This window comes from Perca flavescens, chromosome 3 (assembly GCF_004354835.1).
Source record: "Perca flavescens isolate YP-PL-M2 chromosome 3, PFLA_1.0, whole genome shotgun sequence".
NCBI lineage: Eukaryota > Metazoa > Chordata > Actinopteri > Perciformes > Percidae > Perca > Perca flavescens.
The window spans coordinates 18200401-18221017 of NC_041333.1; the positions used below are offsets into that span (position 1 = coordinate 18200401).

At 40.8% G+C, this 20617-nt stretch overlaps 2 protein-coding genes across 5 annotated transcripts in view; both read left to right on the forward strand.

Moving 5' to 3' along the window:
* Positions 1 to 19111, forward strand: part of limk1a (LIM domain kinase 1a) — a 57235-nt gene extending 38124 nt beyond the window's left edge. For all 4 annotated transcript variants that reach the window (XM_028574608.1, XM_028574611.1, XM_028574610.1 and 1 more), the window contains 13 exons: positions 4033 to 4142; positions 5330 to 5545; positions 5936 to 6041; positions 6221 to 6426; positions 6765 to 6951; positions 8132 to 8218; positions 10159 to 10290; positions 10509 to 10568; positions 11039 to 11104; positions 11636 to 11804; positions 11997 to 12052; positions 12847 to 13004; positions 15185 to 19111. In XM_028574608.1, coding sequence (XP_028430409.1) covers positions 4033 to 4142; positions 5330 to 5545; positions 5936 to 6041; positions 6221 to 6426; positions 6765 to 6951; positions 8132 to 8218; positions 10159 to 10290; positions 10509 to 10568; positions 11039 to 11104; positions 11636 to 11804; positions 11997 to 12052; positions 12847 to 13004; positions 15185 to 15353 — 1722 coding nt within the window. In that variant the 3' untranslated portion in view covers positions 15354 to 19111. The remainder of the gene's footprint in view (positions 1 to 4032; positions 4143 to 5329; positions 5546 to 5935; positions 6042 to 6220; positions 6427 to 6764; positions 6952 to 8131; positions 8219 to 10158; positions 10291 to 10508; positions 10569 to 11038; positions 11105 to 11635; positions 11805 to 11996; positions 12053 to 12846; positions 13005 to 15184) is intronic.
* Positions 19112 to 19891: 780 nt separating this feature from the next.
* The window catches only part of septin4b (septin 4b), a 52941-nt gene continuing 52215 nt past the window's right edge, over positions 19892 to 20617 (forward strand). Inside the window, exon 1 of the mRNA XM_028573548.1 lies at positions 19892 to 20108. Within this exon, the coding sequence (XP_028429349.1) occupies positions 20057 to 20108 (52 nt within the window). The 5' untranslated portion in view covers positions 19892 to 20056. The remainder of the gene's footprint in view (positions 20109 to 20617) is intronic.

Sequence of the window (20617 nt, forward strand, 5' to 3'; positions counted from 1 at the left end):
TGTGTGAGACGGGAGATGTATTCCACTGAGCGGTTTCACACAAAACTAAGTGGTCATATGACAAAACCTACGGCTAACTGAAACTTTCTTCGGTTGAAAATGTATCTTTTAAATTGACAAACATCATATTTGTAATCCATGGCTCAGTTCAAACGGGATCAAAAAATTATTTGCCTCTCCCCGTTCACTACCATTCATATTTTTTCCCAGTTTAGGTCCCATGAGGTCCACCGGAAGGGGCGTGACTTTGGCTCTCTATTCGGAATTGTTTCAAAAATTACGATTCCGAAGGAATTGTTTCTTTATTGGAATCGTTTGGAGGATTTGGTTTCATATCCGATCATAGGTTCCAAATTTAATATGCGCAAGTTTTGGTTTCCGTAGCGGCCAGGCGCTTGATGTGTTGCAGCCTTGGAACACAGTAAGCGGCGCTCTAGTGTGACTTTATTTTACATTGAAAAAGCTGTAAAACTGCAAACCACCATTGAATCAAAATAAAACTTTCCTCTTATTTGTGAAAATAGTTATGTGACCCGACCCTACGTATGAGTGATTGTCACTTAATAGTTTTATACTCCAATCTAAACATTGAACAGCATTAGGTGCAAACTAATTATATTATCCAGAGAAGTGATTACCCATACCTCAGCTCAGGAAAAGTCAACATGGTTGAGTGATGGCCTGAACGAGTTGTCAAGCATCCCAACATGTTTATTAGCTGTTTAGTGTCGCTGAGAGCATTAGACGGCCATAAATTCCTCCAAATGGCTTAAAAGGGTTTGTTCACATTCCACAGCTAACTTATGTTAAACATGTAAATCATTTAAAACAAATAGAGCTTGAGGGCCCTGACACGCCAAGCCGGCAGTCTCTGTGGATGACCATCGCCTGTTGTTTTTTCAGTGCTTGAGGAGTGACTGCATCAGCGTCGTCACACTTTAGATAATAGATTGGGCCTCCAAAACCTGGTAGTCTTTTTGAGAGGGATCTAAAGGTCACAAGAGGATTAAGAAACGAGAGAAAACAAAGGCTTTGACTCTTTTCTTGTAAAATTATTTAATGTTTTACCTCTTTAAGAGCTGGTACAACCAGCTCTTCATAAACGTAGCCTAGTACAAAACTAAGTGTTTTAATAAATTAAATAACCTAACATACCCCAAAAGTATAACGCTCTGCCAATAACGTTACACTAAATTGCCAAATAATTGTATCAAGCTTAGCATAATGCAATATTTCCCACTCTGTCTAAACTGCATGAATACTACTTCTGAAACACACATGTATGCATAAATAAACCAAAGAAATACCTGCATTTACAAAGGATTGACAGTAAAGTTCAATATTCTTTAGCCACTAAAACTGTGATTTTTGGCATATATTTTAAAGCTCTGTGATGCTACAGGGTCTCTCAGTTCACCAATTACACATCACTAGTCTTTACTAGCTACTAACTAGACATTTATCACCCAATTTAGTAAATTACCAATTTGACGAATAGCTGTTACAACCTCCATCCAGGCCTCTAAAAGAGCAAGTTAAACATCTGAGGAGGAATAATCCCTCTTTAATTGAACTGTTAGCAACTCATAGACATACAAGTGGTGTAATAGTAGACTCTGTATTAAGGGGTCAGAAAGAAAAAAGGTTGGGAAACACTGGACTAAGAAGGCAAGTATAAAAAATTTGAGCACGTTTGAGATACTATCAGTAATCCCATAAACGGAGGGCCCATTACACAGTTTCTGAAGTCTCTCTCAAGTTAACTATGTGACCGAGATCCCCATCACACATGGCAACTGAACAGTTACTCCTTGACCCCGTCGACCTGCTCACCCTTCCCCCGGGGAGACATGTGTACACGATTTGGTTTGTCACTAGAAGAGGCCACGATGCTACACGAACCTTTAAATTTCTCCTTCTCTTTCTCCCTCTGTGTCTTTTTATCTACACTTTGGACAGGAAGCATGTCCTAAATGTGAGCACAGCAGCTGTCACCTGTCAAATGTGGTTGTGTGTGTGTGTGTGTATGTGTGTGTGTGTTGCCTGGCAAGCAAATGGTAGCCAGAGTGTCAGGTTGTGCAGAGCCACACACCCTTTTCATCTCCGTCCAGCTGTCCTCTCTTTCTGTCTTTCCTATTTGTAGGGCGTCACCTAATTGACACACACACACACACACACACACACACACACACACACACACACACACACACACACACACACACAAAGAGAGAACATTCTAAGCTATCCAAAAACAACTCTGATGCTAAAAATCATGAAATAAATTGTTGTATTGAACTTCTAAATTGTTTATGGCACCTTTTTATGAAGCTGGTTGAAGGACAAATAATGAAATTAAGTCGGTCAATAAAGCCATGTAGCTGCTTTCTTCCATTTTCCATTACAAAGTCATTACATCTGTTTTCTCCTCTGTCTCTCTGCTATGATGTTGTGTTGTCAGCATGACTATTAAACAACATTGAAAAAGAGGAAAATGCTTAATCGGCAAGTTGATTGGAGGGACTTTATTGCTCTCATTCCAAAAACAAGAAACAGTGAGGATATAAAACCATTACTTCAGAAAATACAGTAAAGTCAGGATTATATTACTCCTTGTATGAAAACCAAGTTATGGTGTGTGTTCCTGGTATTTTGCTGGAAGGTTCTGCTCAGATTAGATACTTGCTTGTAAAGTGTCTTCCTCCCTGCAGCCTGAGGGCAGTCAGCATGTGTTTATATGTGAGTGTGTGCTCGTGGTTTCACTGCTGCCCTCCAAGGAGGGTGGGGCAGCAGACATATGCCTGGAAGCAATGATTTTATTGATTCTTTGATCTTCACATTTAATTCCTTTTTGTCTCAGTTACTCCGTTTTGTTTAGCTTTATGGCCCATTCAAAAGTAACATTTCTTTCTTCGGGCGATTGTTAGTTTCTCAATTCTCCAGTTACTAAGGCTGTATCTCAGAATTTTGGCTGCGTCCATGAGCTCATATTTAGCTCTTTGATGATGCTGGTTTGACATTTAAACTTTTATCATCTAGACATTTTCTCTGAATTATGTATTGGAAATTTGAAATATATTGTAAATGTTCTTTTCTAAAGAAATATGCAAATATACATTTTCTCTTTAACTAGTAAGACTACACAATACAAAATGTCTATGTTTTCCATTGCATTTAATTGGTTGTTCTTTGTTCAGCACTCCTCCATGAACCTCTCCTTACTCCTGGTAAACGGAATTAGCATTGCAGATCACTGCAGTTGAGAAGTGCTGTCAGGGAGCTACCTCTCAAAATATTCTGCCAGTCAAAGCACAAAATTAAACCACAAGCACAGCCTCGGGGGAGTGAACAGCTCTAGTGCTTAACATTGTAGCTCATGTTTAAGCATAGAAGTCATCAAGTATTTGAGTGGGTGGGTCATTTGCATCAATGGGCGCAAAAAATTAGATTAGAGAGATAAATCAATATCTCAGTCGATCCGAGTCACAACAAACATAGGCAAACAGATTTAATGCGCAGTAATAAAAGTGGGAAGGTTGTTACTCGATAGAGTTGATGATTTAAATTTTTTGGTGATTAACTGATAGTTTTAACAATGTTTGGTTTCTTCCTGTTGGTCTGATGAACATCCAGAGCTGAAACCTCTGGCGGCAGCATCGCCCTCAGATCTGCCAGTGTGATTCATCTGCTCATTGCCTGCTTCGCTTTTTGGCCATAACTCAATTCCCTCTCTTGTTTGCAAAACTGCCCTAAGCTCTCGGAGGGGGATCTGGCAGCAGCAAATTCAATCTCCCAGCTCTCAGTCAGTATTACCCTCAGCGACCAGACCTTGCCCTACTTCTGCAACCAGTTATTAAAGCCTCATGTTGCCTGTTGCTGCGGTCACATCAAAAACACTGTTGGGAATTCCTGCCCTGCATTGTTTTCACTAGAGATCAGAAAACAATCCTTTTGACATCCTAGTACATCACATTTTCACAGCACATCGAAAGCAGATTGTCCTTTAAACTGTGTCTTTGGTTTTTCTCTTCACAGGTCGCAGGTGAACAGAAATATCACCCAGAATGCTTCACCTGTCTCAACTGCAGGGCATTCATCGGTGATGGAGACACGTACGCTCTGGTGGAGAGATCCAAACTCTACTGGTGAGCCTCAAGCACAATATTATAAGACATGCGAACACACAAATGTCAAAATCTGTCAAAATTAAATCAGACTGTGCGATGTAAACCTTGTTACATTCTTCAGTCTTTAATTGGACTAACGTTTTAACACTAGCAAATCAAAGCTTGTGCAGTTTGTGGTATTGTAGCTCAGTTCCTCCCTAATTTACCAAACTATTATTTTCTTTTTTTAATAAGTTTTCCTAATTCTTTCTTCTCCAGCAAACTAATCCACTCCCTTTGAAGTACAATAAAGCCACAAAAAACACACAAAAAGCCAAAGCTGCAGTTGATTGACACAATCTTAAGTCTAAGCAGCATATTTTGGGCTTCAAAAGACTTTTTGTCGACATTACGACCAACTGGCGAAATTCACAGCAACCACGTTTGAGCTTCTTTTTTGGTATTTTGTACCAAATAAACAGCCAGAGAAACACAAGAAGCTACTCAGAGTACAGTTGTTTTAAGGTGGTGACAGAAATGTGCTGTGGTAAATCGCTCAAGACACAGTAGATACAGAGAAGCTCATTTGTATTAACATATTCACAGCTCTGTCTCAGTTTTGATAGTTTAAATCGAAAACCTGCCAATGCAAATCAGGTTCATTATGAGAATAATTTCTCTCACACGTCTTCTTTTGTGTCTGTTTCGAGTTCAGGTTGTTCTTTACTTGTGTAGCCGGGGTTGTGTTAGTGGGACTGTCAGGGTTCAATGTGTAACACAGACAGAACAGCCTTTGTCCTCTTCTCTGAGTGGAAGTGGATGATGACAGCGTGATGATCTCAGATTATTATTACATGCCGATTGGGTGAAAGTGGTCTGTGTGTTCTGTAAAAGGAAAGGTCATTCAAATTACATTTCAACACTGGTGTGTTTAGATTTTAATCATTTCACAGCTATTTCATGAGTCTTCCTTACATTCTGAGCATTCTTCATGTTTCGGGGAATAATAGTCAGCTCAGTGTTTTCCCAAATCCAGCAAAAGCAACATCTTGTCAACAGCATGTGATGCTGTAAAAAGAGCTGTAATGAGAACACGTTCTTGTGATTGCATGGATGGCTTGCGAGCCAGAAATCTCACTAGGATTCCCATTCTCTGTTCTTTACTACCTCTTTATAACGTCCTCCTTCATTTCATCTATCCTTCCCTCCCCTCTCTCTGGCTCCAGCGGTCACTGTTACTACCAGACCATCGTCACCCCGGTGTCGCTGCCGGACTCGCCGTGCTCACGGATCCCACACACGGTCACACTTGTGTCCATCCCAGCCTCTGCCGAGGGCAACAACGGACGCAGAGGGCGAGGTTTCTCTGTGGCCATCGACCAGCCGCTCAGCCCGACCAATGGCTACAGCCCTGAACACGGACCTACTGTCAGAGTCTCCCAGTGAGTCTATCTGTCCCTGTGTGTGTGTGTGTGTGTGTGTGTGTGTGTGTGTGTGTGTGTGTGTGTGTGTGTGTGTGTGTGTGTGTGCGTGTGCGTGTGCGTGCGTGTGCGTGTGCGTGTGCATATTTTGTGGAGTCTAGGACAGGTCAGTATGGTGCAGGACAAATGACAAAGAAGGGTAGACAGTGTGATAGATGAGATTCATTTAAAATGTATAATAGAATGGAAGGAAAAGGAAATGAGCAGAAATCTAAGTCACTGTTATTCAAATGAGCTGAGGCTTTATTAGATCTCAGGTCCGTGTCCAAACTAAAAACTTTCAATGTGTGCAGAAAGGTGTTTAAAGAGTTCTTTATTCATTTTTGGTGCTTATTGTTCTTCTTTATTCAGGGTGGACGCAGACTGCATTAGTCCAGATGTGAAAAACTCAATTCATATTGGAGATAGGATCCTTGAAATCAACGGGACGCCCATTCACCATGTCCCTCTGGATGAGGTATTGAGCACAGTGAAAGATTTTACTTTACTGTAAATCATGATCTCGTTATTTACTCAATGCAGCACTGTAAAGCGTTTTACCAGACTTTATTCATTAGAGCATTTCTCTAGCTATACAAACGCTCTCTGCTGTTCTAATTGTGGACTGATCAACCAATCTGAACTCTTCCTCTCAAGATCGACCTGCTGATCCAGGAGACGAGCCGGCTGCTGCAGCTCACCATCGAACACGACCCTCACAGTCAGGGGCAGGAGGGAGGCTCCTCAGAGGCTGAAGTGGACGGCCCCCTGTCCACCCCTCTGTCAGAGGGCCCCAGCCCCATCCTGCCCATCACACAGCCACCCAACCATGACACAAACAGCCTGAGATCCCGCATCATCACGTAAGAAACAGGTTTAGTACTTCTTATTGCAGATTTTGTAAGGGAGATATTTTTACTATTTGCTCTAGCTCCTGAGCCAAAGCCTGTGTCTACATGTGTAGATTGACTAATAAAAAATCTCTTGTATTCCTTTAGGTTTAGCTCTAACTCAGGTTAGAAACATGATAGAAAGGTTGTAGTGTATGAGCTTCTTCCTGCCCACATATACTGTATCTGATAAGGAAACTCCTGTAATTCCAAACACTCATCAAATACTCATCAATCCCACTTCTTTGCCACTTCCATTACTTTCCTTCTCTTCTTTCTCTTCCTGTCTCTCTTCCCGTCTCACCTTCCAGGAGGAGCTGCAGCATTGATAAGTCACCAGGCTCCAGCAACGCAGCAACCCCCATCTCCCATAGGAAGGACATCAATCGATCAGAGTCGCTCCGCGTTGTGTCCAATCAGACGCACCGCATCTTCCGCCCATCTGACCTCATCCATGGAGAGGTGCTGGGGAAGGGCTGCTTTGGACAGGCCATCAAGGTAGATTTGGGGGCAGAGACACTGCTAGCTGTATGTAAAGTACATCTGCAGCATGCATTAAAGGTCCCATGACATGGTGCTCTTTGGATGCTTTTATATAGACCTTAGTGGTCCCCTAACACTGTATCTGAAGTCTCTTTCCCGAAATTCAGCCTTGGTGCAGAATTACAGCCACTAGAGCCAGTCCCACAATGAGCTTTCCTTAGTATGTGCCATTTCTGTGTCTGAAGCTAATGAGGAGGAGAGTGGGAGGGGCAAGGTGGAGGGTCGGGGTGTGGCCTTGACCAACTGCCACTTTTCTCGTTTGAAAGCCATGATGTCTCTCTCTCATGGGTTGGCCAAATTCTCTGGGCGGGCAAAGCAGAGAAAGGGGAGGTAACCTTGCTTGTTATGACCTCATAACAAGCAGATTTCAAAACGGCCCATCTGAGCTTTCATTTTCTGAAAGGCAGAGCAGGATACCCAGGGCTCGGTTTACACCTATCACCATTTCTAGCCACTGGTGGACCATAGGCAGGCTGGGGGAACTCATATTAATGTTAAAAAACCTCATAAAGTGAAATTTTCATGCCATGGGACCTTTAATGCTTAAAAGAACAAATGTAGTCATACTCACATTGTCCAGAAGGTGGCGGCATTGAGATAAGTAGAAGTGTAGAGAGGCAGGAGGTTAACCCTTGTGTTGTCTTCCCGTCGACCTGCAACCTTTTGTTTTTCTGGGTCAAAAATGAAAACTAAAATTGGTCGACACCTTTTCTCACTTTTCCTGACGTTTTTATCACTTTTTTCCAAGTTTTTTTAATCTTTTTTTATTATTATTATTTTTTTACATTTTGTCAATTTTTTTCAATGTTCCCCCCCATATTCAATGAAAGTAGTGAACTGATCATTTATTTTTTACGGAACCATCCACGTTATTTTTTTATTTTTTTTTGACAATTGGTTGAAAAAACCCAAATTTTCTGAAATAGAAACTTAAAAAAAAATGTAAACTGAAAAATCAAATTTGACCCGAGGACAACAGGAGGGTTAAAATGTTTGTGGTTATAATACATCCTGGAGTTTTCAAAATTCCTGTCCCATGCTGACATACAGAAGGTAGAATGCTCAAACGCTTTATGGTTAACATTGCCTCAGTCTCCCAGCTTGTTGCTTAACTTGATTTTTTGTCTTGTTATAGGTGACCCACAAGGAGACAGGGGAGGTGATGGTGATGAAGGAGTTGATTCGCTTTGATGACGAGACACAGAGAACATTCCTGAAAGAGGTGAGTGGGGATGGAAAATCCCAGATGTTATGTCATTAAGGAGTGTAAGATTTACTCAGTTTTCTAGTCAGAGGCTGAATCAACGCTATCAAATCTGTAGATAAGTGTAGAACTCAGATCATGAAGTAATGTATGTTCATAAATCATTTCCTTCAATACAAACATCATCTTAATCAGTAAAATGAGGGCAGTCAGTACCCTAAAGTTAGTGAAGCAAGTTTGTTGCAGGTTTGCATTTCTGGATCATCTGGGAAAATCTGTGCTGAGGAAGAAAAGGAAAAAAAATGTTGTACATGACCAGAAGCTGAATATTGTAGTTAAAATTAGCATCTTGTCTGTGTAAATGTAGGGCATGAGTGAATAAAAAAGGAAGAGTTCTCTCGCCTGAATAAATGAAAGTAAAATACATGAAATTACCTCTGAAATTGGACGAAAGGGAATGTTAACACAGTTCTTTCTCCCAAAAATGATGGATGAGCAGGACTCTCTCTCTCCTGTCTGAAAGATAACAGAGAATGACTCATGTGCAGAAGTTTAGACTCCTGTAACTTTATGAGTTATTTTTATGCTTGTGATCTGAATCTGAATTACTCCTCATGCTCCTGTTTCTCATCCAGTTAACAGCTTTCTAATCGGAATGTTTGAAGTTCAGGAGAATTGTTGCCGAATGTGTAGGGTATTAAATTTATTTTTAGTTACAATAACATTGAGTCTTTGCTTTGTAAATGGTGTAGATGATGACAGAGTAGAAAGAGCGCCTATAAAACAAACCACAATGAAGCATGATTATTACTCCCGCTGGCTGGTTGTTTGTAGGTGGCCCAAGACTCACATCACTGAGTCTCTCGTGATCTTGTTTGAGAAAGGAATGCACCAAGAATTTCAGATAAAGACATCATGAGACTTGACGGATAACATTTCAGCATTTTGTGTGTAATAGTGACCCTCCCCTTCCTCCTTCATAACCCAACACTCTTTTATGAATGGTCATACTGTCATAGTGCTGTGAACACTGTTCATAACCTCTTACACCACACATGCTGGGTAGCTTTGCCTTTGCTTAGAGTTTTGCTTAGCGCTCCTGGTTTATTTAGCAGTTCTCAACTATGCAGGAAGTTTCTCTGTTGCCTTTCAAATCAAAATAAACCTGTAAGAGGTGCCAGCATGTCTTGTGGTGTTCAGTGACCATTGAACCTGGTATCATTAGGATTTGGTTCAAAAAACAAAATCAACTAACGCTGAGATTAAGATGTCAGTTTGTGAAGTAGGTGACTTTGTCTGCCTGATTATATTCCGTCTGCACATAGACTGATTGACTATCCACCTTTTGACAAACAGTCTAGAACGACCAGCTTTCCTGAAATTAATTGGTACAATTCATTCAACTTAGTATCACTAAACTGTAAGTTAAAAGAGTAGTTTGACATTTGGGGAAATTAACTAATTCGCTTTCTTAGCAAGATGAAAAGACTGATAACACTCTCATGACTGTACAGAAAAGATAAAGCTTAGCTTAGCATAACGACTGCTCCAGGCCAAGAAATAGTCCAGCACATACAGTAACCCCCTGTAAAACACAACTTTATGTTTTTACACAATTGTTTTTTACACAGATTAATGTTAATTTGTGAACTTTAGATGTGTTGGTAGGTAGATTTTGTTACCTTCGGACAGAGCCAGGCTAGCTGTTTCAGCCTGTTTCCAGTCTTTTTGCTAAGCTAAACTAACCAGCTGCTGGCTGTAGCTTTGTATTTATTTGTATGTGAGATTGGTATCGGTCTTCTCAAAAAAGAAAGAAAGAAGCGAGTAAGTCTATTAACCAAATTGTCGAATTAATCCTTCAAGTTTTATTTATGTAGTTTATCAACTTGTCCAAAGTTGTCATGATCCTTGAGCAGCATTCAGTGAGTGTCTAAAAATGTCTGATGTTGTTTTTTCAGGTGAAGGTCATGCGTTGCCTGGATCACCCCAACGTGCTCAAGTTCATTGGAGTCCTCTACAAGGACAAGAGACTCAACTTCATTGCAGAGTACATAAAGGGAGGCACCTTGAGGGAAATCATTAAGAAAATGGTGAGGGTACAGTGTGTGCATGCAGATATATGACATATGTCTACTTCTTGCAGAGTATTAAAAATGCATTCAGTAGACCTCGTAATTGAGGAAATGGTCTGGTCTCGCGAGTCTTTGTATTTTGCAGGTGTTTGCAGCAGTTTTTGTTAGATGTCATGATTCATCAGTAACGTCTGACCCTGAATACAATGACATTTAATTGTGATTTTTGCTCACAGGACAGCAACTATCCCTGGAACCAGCGGGTCAGTTTTGCCAAGGACATAGCTGCTGGGATGGTGAGTTCAATGACTAAAAAGTGCATTTAATTGTTATAGTTTCTTTTATCCTAAACGGTACAGCTGTAAAGCCTCTTCAGATAGTAACATTCCTTGATGTGTAGCAGTAAAGGAGAGTGCACCGCTTCCTGTTATCCTCACTGCTGTCTCCCTCTAGTGGTCTGTTCGTAAACTGCAACCCTTCTCCTAATAATTTGCACAATCTTTTCCTTACTCCTCTATTGAAATTACAGCATGAATTCCCGCAGGATTAGACAATCAGTTCTTAATGTGTTCTCTTGATATGAGTACAGTGATGAATCTCGTGCATGACTGGATTATTGTATTTACAACACCAGCTACTTGAGATGAGACAAGACAGGATTGTTCCTCTTGGCATGGGTTTTAGATTACCACTAAAAGCTTCTACTTTTTCTGTTTATTTTTTTTTTAATTCTCCTCTACTATCTGTCTGTCTATCTGTCATTTAGACATATCTGCATTCCATGAACATAATCCACCGGGACCTAAACTCATACAACTGTCTAGTCCGAGAGGTGAGAACTTGTGTATTCCTTCCTGTACATGGGCTGTGTGTGTGTGTGTGTGTGTGTGTGTGTGTGTGTGTGTGTGTGTGTGTGTGTGTGTGTGTGTGTGTGAGTGAGAGAGAGAGAGAGAGGACATACCTATGTATATACAATATGTTTTCTCTGAGGATTTAACACAGTGCACCTGTCATTTTCTGGGGTACTTCAGAAACAAAAACAAAGCAGAGCTTTGTTAGCAGTAGCTATAATAGACTAAGCCTTCTTTCCAAGTTACTTGCAGCGTAAACTTCCAGCCTACCCTACTCAAACAGAGACAGTACATGAAAACAAAACATTTGTATTGAGTGAAATCCACACTCAGAGAAATTAGAAGCTTGGAGTTGAATTTCAAGCTTTCTAAAGGAGCTTAAAACTAGTTGAACGCTGCTGTTACCTTAAAGCATTTATCTCTTTTATAACGCTCTCTTGCTGTACCAGGCAGCAAATATGCTTACAGCACAACAATAACATTTTATGACATGTTTATTTTTCTTCGTATAGAACAACACAGTGGTGGTGGCAGACTTCGGGCTGGCTCGGCTCATGGTGGACGACAAGCACGATGACAAGTTGTCGCAGGGCAAACTGCCCAGCCTGAAGAAGCATGACCGCAGAAAGAGATACACCGTGGTGGGAAACCCCTACTGGATGGCTCCTGAGATGATCCACGGTATGATCTAGAAGAACACTTGTGTCTTTTTAAATAATACGGAAATACTGATTTATTTAATAAAACACATTCACACCTTCCAAAGATGAAGAAAACTAAGGTCACTGCAGTGCTACAGTTGTTGATTATACTGTATGTGGCATTCCTCCTGAAAATGAACAACAGCCTAATTTTGTCCTTTATCCTTCCCAGGGAAGAGCTACGATGAGAAAGTAGACATCTTTTCCTTTGGTATCATGCTCTGCGAGGTAAGTGACCTTCCACTATCTGTACTAGTAAAAACCCAACTAGGTTTTCAGAGAGGCTACTGTTTGATTAACAGAACTAAAAATTACATCATAGCTTTTTTTCAAAAAGCTTAAAATTCTGCTTACCTGTCATTCAAAAAGTTGCTTTCCTTAAAAATTTAAACCTTTAACCCTTTCAAAACCTCTGGACTCTGAGATTATTTAGCAGTTTTAATATTCATTGAATTTGGCCAAAGTTTACCACCAAAAAACAATCTTTTTGTTTTTACAAACTTTTCCCAGCACCAGTTCAGCTACAAGACTTGGTCTAGCTTCAATGTTCTAAACTTTGTATTTTGATGGGTTTTCTGTAAAATATGGAAAATTTTGCCAAATGTCAAGTCCTCCCATTATTTGTAAAACATCCATTTCATTTTATGAGGAAAAGGTCTTGCTTCCAAAATTCCAGATATTTGCTTTCCAAATGAAAATCCAGCCCCAAAGTGTGGTAAGCTTTGGGCCTGGCCACACACCATCCACATAATTTGGGCTCAAGAGTTTAGTTCAGTCACTCAGAAGCCCCAAGATATGACTTCCCCAGATGGACACCATTAGCCAGAGAATATTTCAGGGATTAGAGGGAGCAGAAAAGCAAAGAGGTCTTCATGTGGTTTCTGACAGGCAGACAAACTGTAGTTGTGGTCTGCTAGCAACGATCCATTTCAGTTTGAAAGGTTTACTGGTTTCAGCAGATTGGCACAGGATGTTCCATGTTTAACTCTTCTTACTCTTTCTGTTTTTCTTGCCCTCTCTAGATAATTGGCAGGGTAAACGCAGACCCAGACTACCTCCCCAGGGCGATGGACTTTGGACTGAATGTGTCCGGCTTTCTGGAGCACTTCTGTCCCCCTGATTGTCCCCCCGCCTTTTTCCCCATGGCTGCTGTCTGCTGTGACCTTGATGCAGACAAACGGTCAGACATCTACAATAGATTCACATTGAAATGTTACCTAAAGGGACAGTTCACCTAAACATTTAGTTTTTTAGTCTCACTCAAAGTTTCAGGGTAATTTGCTGACTTTTGCATCTGTCGGCTGTAGCTCACCCGGATAGATAGATAGATAGATAGATAGATAGATAGATAGATAGATAGATAGATAGATAGATAGATAGATACATACAGTACAGGCCAAAAGTTTGGACACACCTTCTCATTCAATGTGTTTCCTTTATTTTCATGACTATTTACATTGTAGATTCTCACTGAAGGCATCAAAACTATGAATGAACACATGGAATTATGTACTTAACAAAAAAGTGTGAAAGAACTGAAAACATGTCTTATATTTTAGATTCCTCAAAGTAGCCACCCTTTGCTCTGACTACTGCTTTGCACACTCTTGGCATTCTCTTGATGAGCTTCAAGAGGTAGTCACCTGAAATGGTTTTCCAACAGTCTTGAAGGAGTTCCCAGAGATGCGTAGCACTTGTTGGCCCTTTTGCCTTCACTCTGCGGTCCCCAAACCATCTTGATTGAGTTCAGGTTCGGTGACTGTGGAGGCCAGGTCATCTGGCGCAGCACTCCATCACTCTCCTTCTTGGTCAAATAGCCCTTACACAGCCTGGAGGTGTGTTTGGGGTCATTGTCCTGTTGAAAAATAAATGATGGTTCAACTAAACGCAAACCGGATGGGATGGCATGTCGCTGCAGGATGCTGTGGTAGCCATGCTGGTTCAGTATGCCTTCAATTTTGAATAAGTCCCCAACAGTGTCACCAGCAAAGCACCCCCACACCATCACACCTCCTCCATGCTTAACGGTGGGAACCAGGCATGTAGAATCCATCCGTTCACCTTTTCTGCGTCGCACAAAGACACGGCAGTTGGAACCAAAGCTCTCAAATTTGGACTCATCAGACCAAAGCACAGATTTCCACTGGTCTAATGTCCATTCCTTGTGTTTCTTGGCCCAAACAAATCTCTTCTGCTTGTTGCCTCTCCTTAGCAGTGGTTTCCTAGCAGCTACTTGACCATGAAGGCCTGATTCGTGCAGTCTCTTCTTAACAGTTGTTCTAGCGATGTGTCTGTTGCTAGAACTCTGTGTGGCATTCATCCGGTCTCTAATCTGAGCTGCTGTTAACTTGCGATTTCTGAGGCTGGTGACTCGGATGAACTTATCCTCAGCAGCAGAGGTGACTCCTGGTCTTCCTTTCCTGGGGCGGTCCTCATGTGAGCCAGTTTCGTTGTAGCACTTGATGGTTTTTGCGACTGCACTTGGGGACACATTCAAAGTTTTTGCAATTTTCCGGACTGACTGACCTTCATTTGTTAAAGTAATGATGGCCACTCGTTTCTCTTTACTTAGCTGATTGGTTCTTGCCATAATATGAATTCGAACAGTTGTCCAATAGGGCTGTCGGCTGTGTATCAACCTGACTTCTGCACTACACAACTGATGGTCCCAACCCCATTAATAAGGGAAACAATTCCACTAATTAATCCTGATGAGGCACACCTGTGAAGTGAAAACCATTTCAGGTGACTACCTCATGAAGCTCATTGAGAGAACACCAAGGGTTTGCAGTGCTATCAAAAAAGCAAAGGGTGGTTACTTTGAGGAATCTAAAATATAAGACATGTTTTCAGTTATTTCACACTTTTTTGTTAAGTACATAATTCCATATGTGTTCATTCATAGTTTTGATGCCTTCAGTGAGAATCTACAATGTAAATAGTCATGAAAATAAAGAAAACGCATTGAATGAGAAGGTGTGTTCTTGGCCTGTACTGTATATACATACAGTATATATATTAAATGGCAATGTTTCTTTACCAAGATTTTATTGTGCAAAGTTTTACTGAGAACTCATTTTTACTAAGAAACTAGAAACAGCAAGTTCTGTAAATTATCATGGGAGACCGTTTCATTATATCTGGAAAGAGACTTATTGAGTTTTTCTGTATGTATATTTTTAATGCTTGAGCAGCATAAGTAAGAGGCCTTACACTGTATTGGGTGAGCTACAACTATAAGCTTTAGCAAATCACCCTGAAACTCAGAATTCTGGGTAAGAAGTTGTTTTATTGTGTTTTGGAGTGAATATAAATAAATACAATAATATTTTAAACCCCATCTCCTTTCTTAATCTTTAGGCCTGCTTTCTCCACACTGGAGGAGTGGCTGGAGAACCTGAAGATGCACTTGGACATTGGTCTACCGCTGGTGTCTGAAGTGGACCAGCTGCACAAGGCCTTCTGGGAGAACCACAGCATCCCTCGCCCTGAAAACGGCCTGCACACCCACCCTGAACAGCCGGAGTAAGGCTTAACACAACTGGAGGAGTGGGAAGTTAGAATAAACCCCACACGGGCAGCGAACGCCTGTCTTGGGCAGAGCAGTGGCCGGAGGAGTCGTGTAAATACTCCTCCATGTCTGAAGCTGCGGGCGCAGGCTGGCTCAGGCTTAATGAGTAGACTCAGGGGGAAAACGTGGATCTAAAAAAGCCACCTGTGCTAGAAGCACACACACACACACACACACACACACAAACACACACACACACACACACACACACACACACACACACACACACACACACACACACACATTCAAAGTCAAATCAAGAGACATTAACTATGATAGCTTGATTCTGCTGCACCCGAAGCTAAAGTGTCATATGCAATCAGACCTAACTTTCAAATCACGACTCATCTCTTGAATCATGTAGATTTAACATTAGTGGTCGTACAATTCAAGAAGACTTACTGTACTTACTGTAATGTGTATATTCATGTGGACAAAGTAGTCCAAAAATCACGGCAAAAGGCCTCCTCACTTTGGGCCTCTACAGAGTACATTGTGCAGTATTTGTTTGCAGGTGTTTCTGCGTGAGTTTGGTTTGATTTTGATTTTGGTTTGGATATCAAAACTGAACTCGTGAAAAATGCAAAGGAGAGGGGCCCGTCTGTCGCTTAAGACATAAAGGTTGAGATCAACTTGCTGTCCACTTGTACAAGTCAAACAAAACCTTTTAAGCTTTAAATAGTTCACTGAGGAGTGCATGAGTGTAAATAATGCTGTCCTGGTTCATCGTGTCCCTCTGACCTCATTTGGTCATTAACTACAAGACCTACATGTGTCTGGGCCCCTCACCCTCATTTATTGTGTAGCACAGACCATAGGCGCCAATTCCGTGGGTGCTCCAGAGCTTGAGCTCCCACGGTAAATACTGAGCACCCACGTGTGCCAGACTGCCAGTAGGCTACATTCATTTAAAATTAAACATTGCAGTTGGCGCTAAGTGGAGCGTCTGTCATAGTGTGATTGGTTATGTCACTGACAGTCCCCTGCTCCATATCCTATCCACCAATCACAGCATCTCTCCGAAGAAATCGCCTCTTTAGTGACCGCCTCTCCATCCCGTATACAGTACATGCATGTGCATTAGGTAATCAGAGTGAGACTAAAATGGACAGATTTGTTATTAAAAAAGCATAACCTAATGATGCAAGTGCATCTACATCCACCACCAGGGCAGACAGGTGGCATTGATTCTTAATTTCCCACAAAGCTGATCCTTAGTTGAAAGATTATTATCGAGTTAATAGGCGTGTGTGTTCGTGTCGGCCGCTGTCCATTTCCTAAGGTTCTGAAATTCAAACATTTTTTGACTAGTTTTTGTTTTTAAATGGCGTGCGCCCGTGAGCACCCACGGAGGAAAACATAAATCGGTGCCTGTGGCACTGACCTAACATTAAGAAACACATCTTTTGCATAGATTTGGTACGTTTTCTTCGAATTTAAAGAGCTGTTAGCGTATCTCATTCATATTGACGTGGCATCTTATCCATTCAAACACATGCCAGTGTACATAGCTGGCGACATTGTAAATGTTTTAAATATTGTAAATGTACAGACATATTTTATATACGTACGCTACATTGCCATATTTTTATTGGCTGAAAAGTTGAAATTAAGGAGAGTTCAAGTTTGACAGCAGTCAATAGGGCACAGCTGAAAGCTTTATTGTTTTTTGTTTTTTCTACATTGTCACAACTGTGGCCGAGGTTAGGGGCTTTTAGCATTTGAGATAATCTTATCACCACAAAATATCCCTTACTCTCAGTTCAAACTCAGTAAATGTTACATTATGTCATTTCCCCTATCCAAAAAGTGTTTGTAAACATTTGATCGGTCATCTTGGAGTTTTCGTGCGCCCATACAGGTGTGCTGGAGTAAACTTAATTGTAATACTGGATATCTATTCATGTTAAACTTGTTAAACTAAATCTGCATATTATGATCAACTCTAATTACGTATGATTTGAGAATTTTAGGGGAATCAATCTGTTGTTAATTATTTACTCTTATCTCATGTACTGTACAGTAGTACTGCTTCATCATGTCAGCTGTCTGTCCACATATTTGTCTCACCTAGTGTGGATGACCTACTGTTTGTTTACATGTAAATGCTAGATGTAAATATCACTGTATATATGCATCTGTCCTGGCATCTGTCTGCGTGCATTGCATAAATATGGGCACTCCTCAGAAATCATCTCTTCCACTGTCAGATATCTCTCTTGCACCTTCTAACATTTTCTGTCTCTAATTTAAAAATCTTTTTATTTTATTTTTATTTCCTTCTGTTGTTTTCATGATCTGCATGATGTACTAGGTAGGTCAGCTTCTAAACTGAGCTATTATTTTGCCTCTAAATTATGTAATTTTAAATAAGAAAACAAAACAAAAGACAGAGAAAGTCAAGCAAAAAATTCAATGAGAAAAAACGCACCATCTGTTTTTTGTTTTTTTTAAATATATATATATATATAACCACTGATATCTTTTTGTATAGATTTGAGTACTTTAATTTGCACTATATTACCAAATGGCTGGTTAAAGCCATGTTTGTTAATTTCCTCTCTTGGGCTACTTGTGATAAGGAAATAAAATATGTCGGTTCAGGTTGATATATGAATGCAAGCCACTGATGGAGCCTTTCAACTGTAAAAATGGGACCTGGGATATTCTTCCTCTTGATAGCAAACAGTTTCTGTGCATGGTTCAACTTTTAAATACAGTTTTGGCAGGACCCAAGTATCCCTCAGTATCTTAAAGTCATGTATCTATAGAAAGAATGAACATTTTGCTTTTTAAGCTTAGGCAGAAGTCTGCAGAATGTCTTTGCTACCAAGAGGATGTGATGCCCCAGCTCTGCCTGCTGCCTACAGACTGTTCCTTTATGAATGATGTTCTGAGTTGTTTCTGACTGCTTGGTTTCGTATGTGATGCCCACAGAGACTGCAACCACTGCTGGTCTTTCTGATAATAGAGCACTTAAACTGGCCTGTCTCACCTCCTCATCACCCGCTTTTGGCTCAGGGCCGTACTTTTCTGGAGCTTACTTCACAATTCAGTTCATTCAGCAGCTTAATAGGAAAGCAGCATTCAACAGTAACAGTGAGACTTGTTAGAGAGCATGTAACCTTCTGTCAATGTATAGGCTGATAACACAAAATATGCTTCTGTAAAACCAGCCCCTCTTGGTTGATGTGTTTGTCCGCGGGCATGTACTGTACATGAGTGGCTTTGCCATGTTTCCGTCTCCATTCCGGTCTGAGCCATGTTGAGCATGTCAGGTGTGTGTGAGGACGTGTTGAGGATCAATGAGAATGTTGCCGCAGCACTTCTCTGCAAAGGATCGTTACCTCTGAACAATGCTGTGCCTTTGTTGTAAGCTAGCCTTGCCAACGACTCGAAAACGTGAACTGATTTCCTTTTTTATGTATCATAAGTGCAAGCCTGTGGATTGAATATCATTGCTGATACTATGATGTATGAGGTTTCATCTTGTTTTGTATCATATTTATATTTTCCAAATTTCCATTGTTAGTTTTGATATTTTAATATTATATTTCTTTTCTTTTTTTGGTCTTATTTAATTTTTTTAAACAAGCTGTGAAAACAATTCTGCACTTTAATCCTGAACGTGAACATTTAGACTCTGAGGAGGCGACTGTTTTTTTTTTCTCCTTTTGTCACAGCTAAAAATAAAACTGTTGCTTCTAAAACAATGACTCAGAGTGTGTACATTCATGATTATATCTCTCTCAGTCACCGTTGGTATATTCATATTCACTCTATCATTAACCTTCCTCTACGTCTGTACTACTGAAGCACACACAGACAACAAAGTGTGAAAGGTCGAATAGCGTGAAAAATCTGCTGAGTTCACACTGCATTATTGGCAGAAAGAAATGTGTTGGCTACATTAAAGTGTTAAAGATAGGGCTTTCATTTGCTTAGAAAAGAAAAGGTGAATTCATTAGAAATGTGTTGACAAATTGACCACCAGATGTCACTAATGTTGTAATTAAGGTAGAGCAATTTATAAACTGGCCATATGTTTTGTAAGTAAAATCTTGATTTCAAAATAAGTAGTAGCCTAACTAATAGCTTTCAAATAAATGTAGTGAAATAAAAATATACGTATAATTTTGATAATGTAATGAAATAGGCTAGTCAAATGTATGTCAAAAAGTACCTCAAGACTGAAGTACAGGTACAATTTTGTACTTTGCCACATTTCACCACTGACTGTATACTACTTAGTTGTTTTATTTGTGTTGCCTACTGTGCCTCTAATGCTAACAATTAACTGACCACCCTTGTTCATTTTCGCGAGGAATGATGCCATTTTTCCCTTGCGGGTGCACGTGACCCCATCCCATCACATCCACGTGCGATTGTTTTCATTCCGACGCTGCTGCAACGGCTCGTGACGTCACCGGGCGGGCTCTCTGTGTGTGTGTGTGTGTGTGTGTGTGTGTGTGTGTGTGTGTGTGTGTGTGTGTGTGTGTGTGTGTGTGTGTGTGTGTACACACACGCACCAGGGGGACGGGTTTGTCCGGTCAAACACACGGGTTGTCATTTCGCCGCTGTTGTGTTGGGATTGAGAAAGGGAATTAAGTAAATACCGAAGAAGACGAAGACGAAGAAGGTCGCCGCTGAAACTTTAAAAGATGGAACATTCGTCCAGCAACAACCGGTTTCGGTCCACAATCTTCAACCACGGTGAGTATCCTTACATCTGACACTGCGTGTGGGATGTGTTATTACTCTGGCGATGCTCGTCAAGTGTAGCACATTTGTGCTGACCCACAATTAAGGCTAACGTTACACCTTCCTTTCAAACCGTGTTTCCCTTCATTAAGGACACTCGGAGCTGTACCGTTGGCAAATACTCGTCATTCAGTCATGATAATTATATCGAGCATACAAGTCCAATTGTATCCAGGTTTGTAAACCGATTTTTTTTTTTATGTGTGTAGAGAAATGACACTTTCACTGGAGGGTACACTTCGTTCTGCTAAACAAAAATCCCTGAAAAGCCTGGCAGTTTGAGCTCCACACGGGACACGGCATCAGTACACTGGAATTCCACAGTTATGCAAGAGTGGTACCAAGACTAGCCACAATAAACTATTTCTGGACCGAAGATATAGTGTTAGCTGGATAGCACACTGGCAAACTAAGGGCTGCATGAAAAACTATTTATTTACCCAGCAGCAGTCTAAAACAAG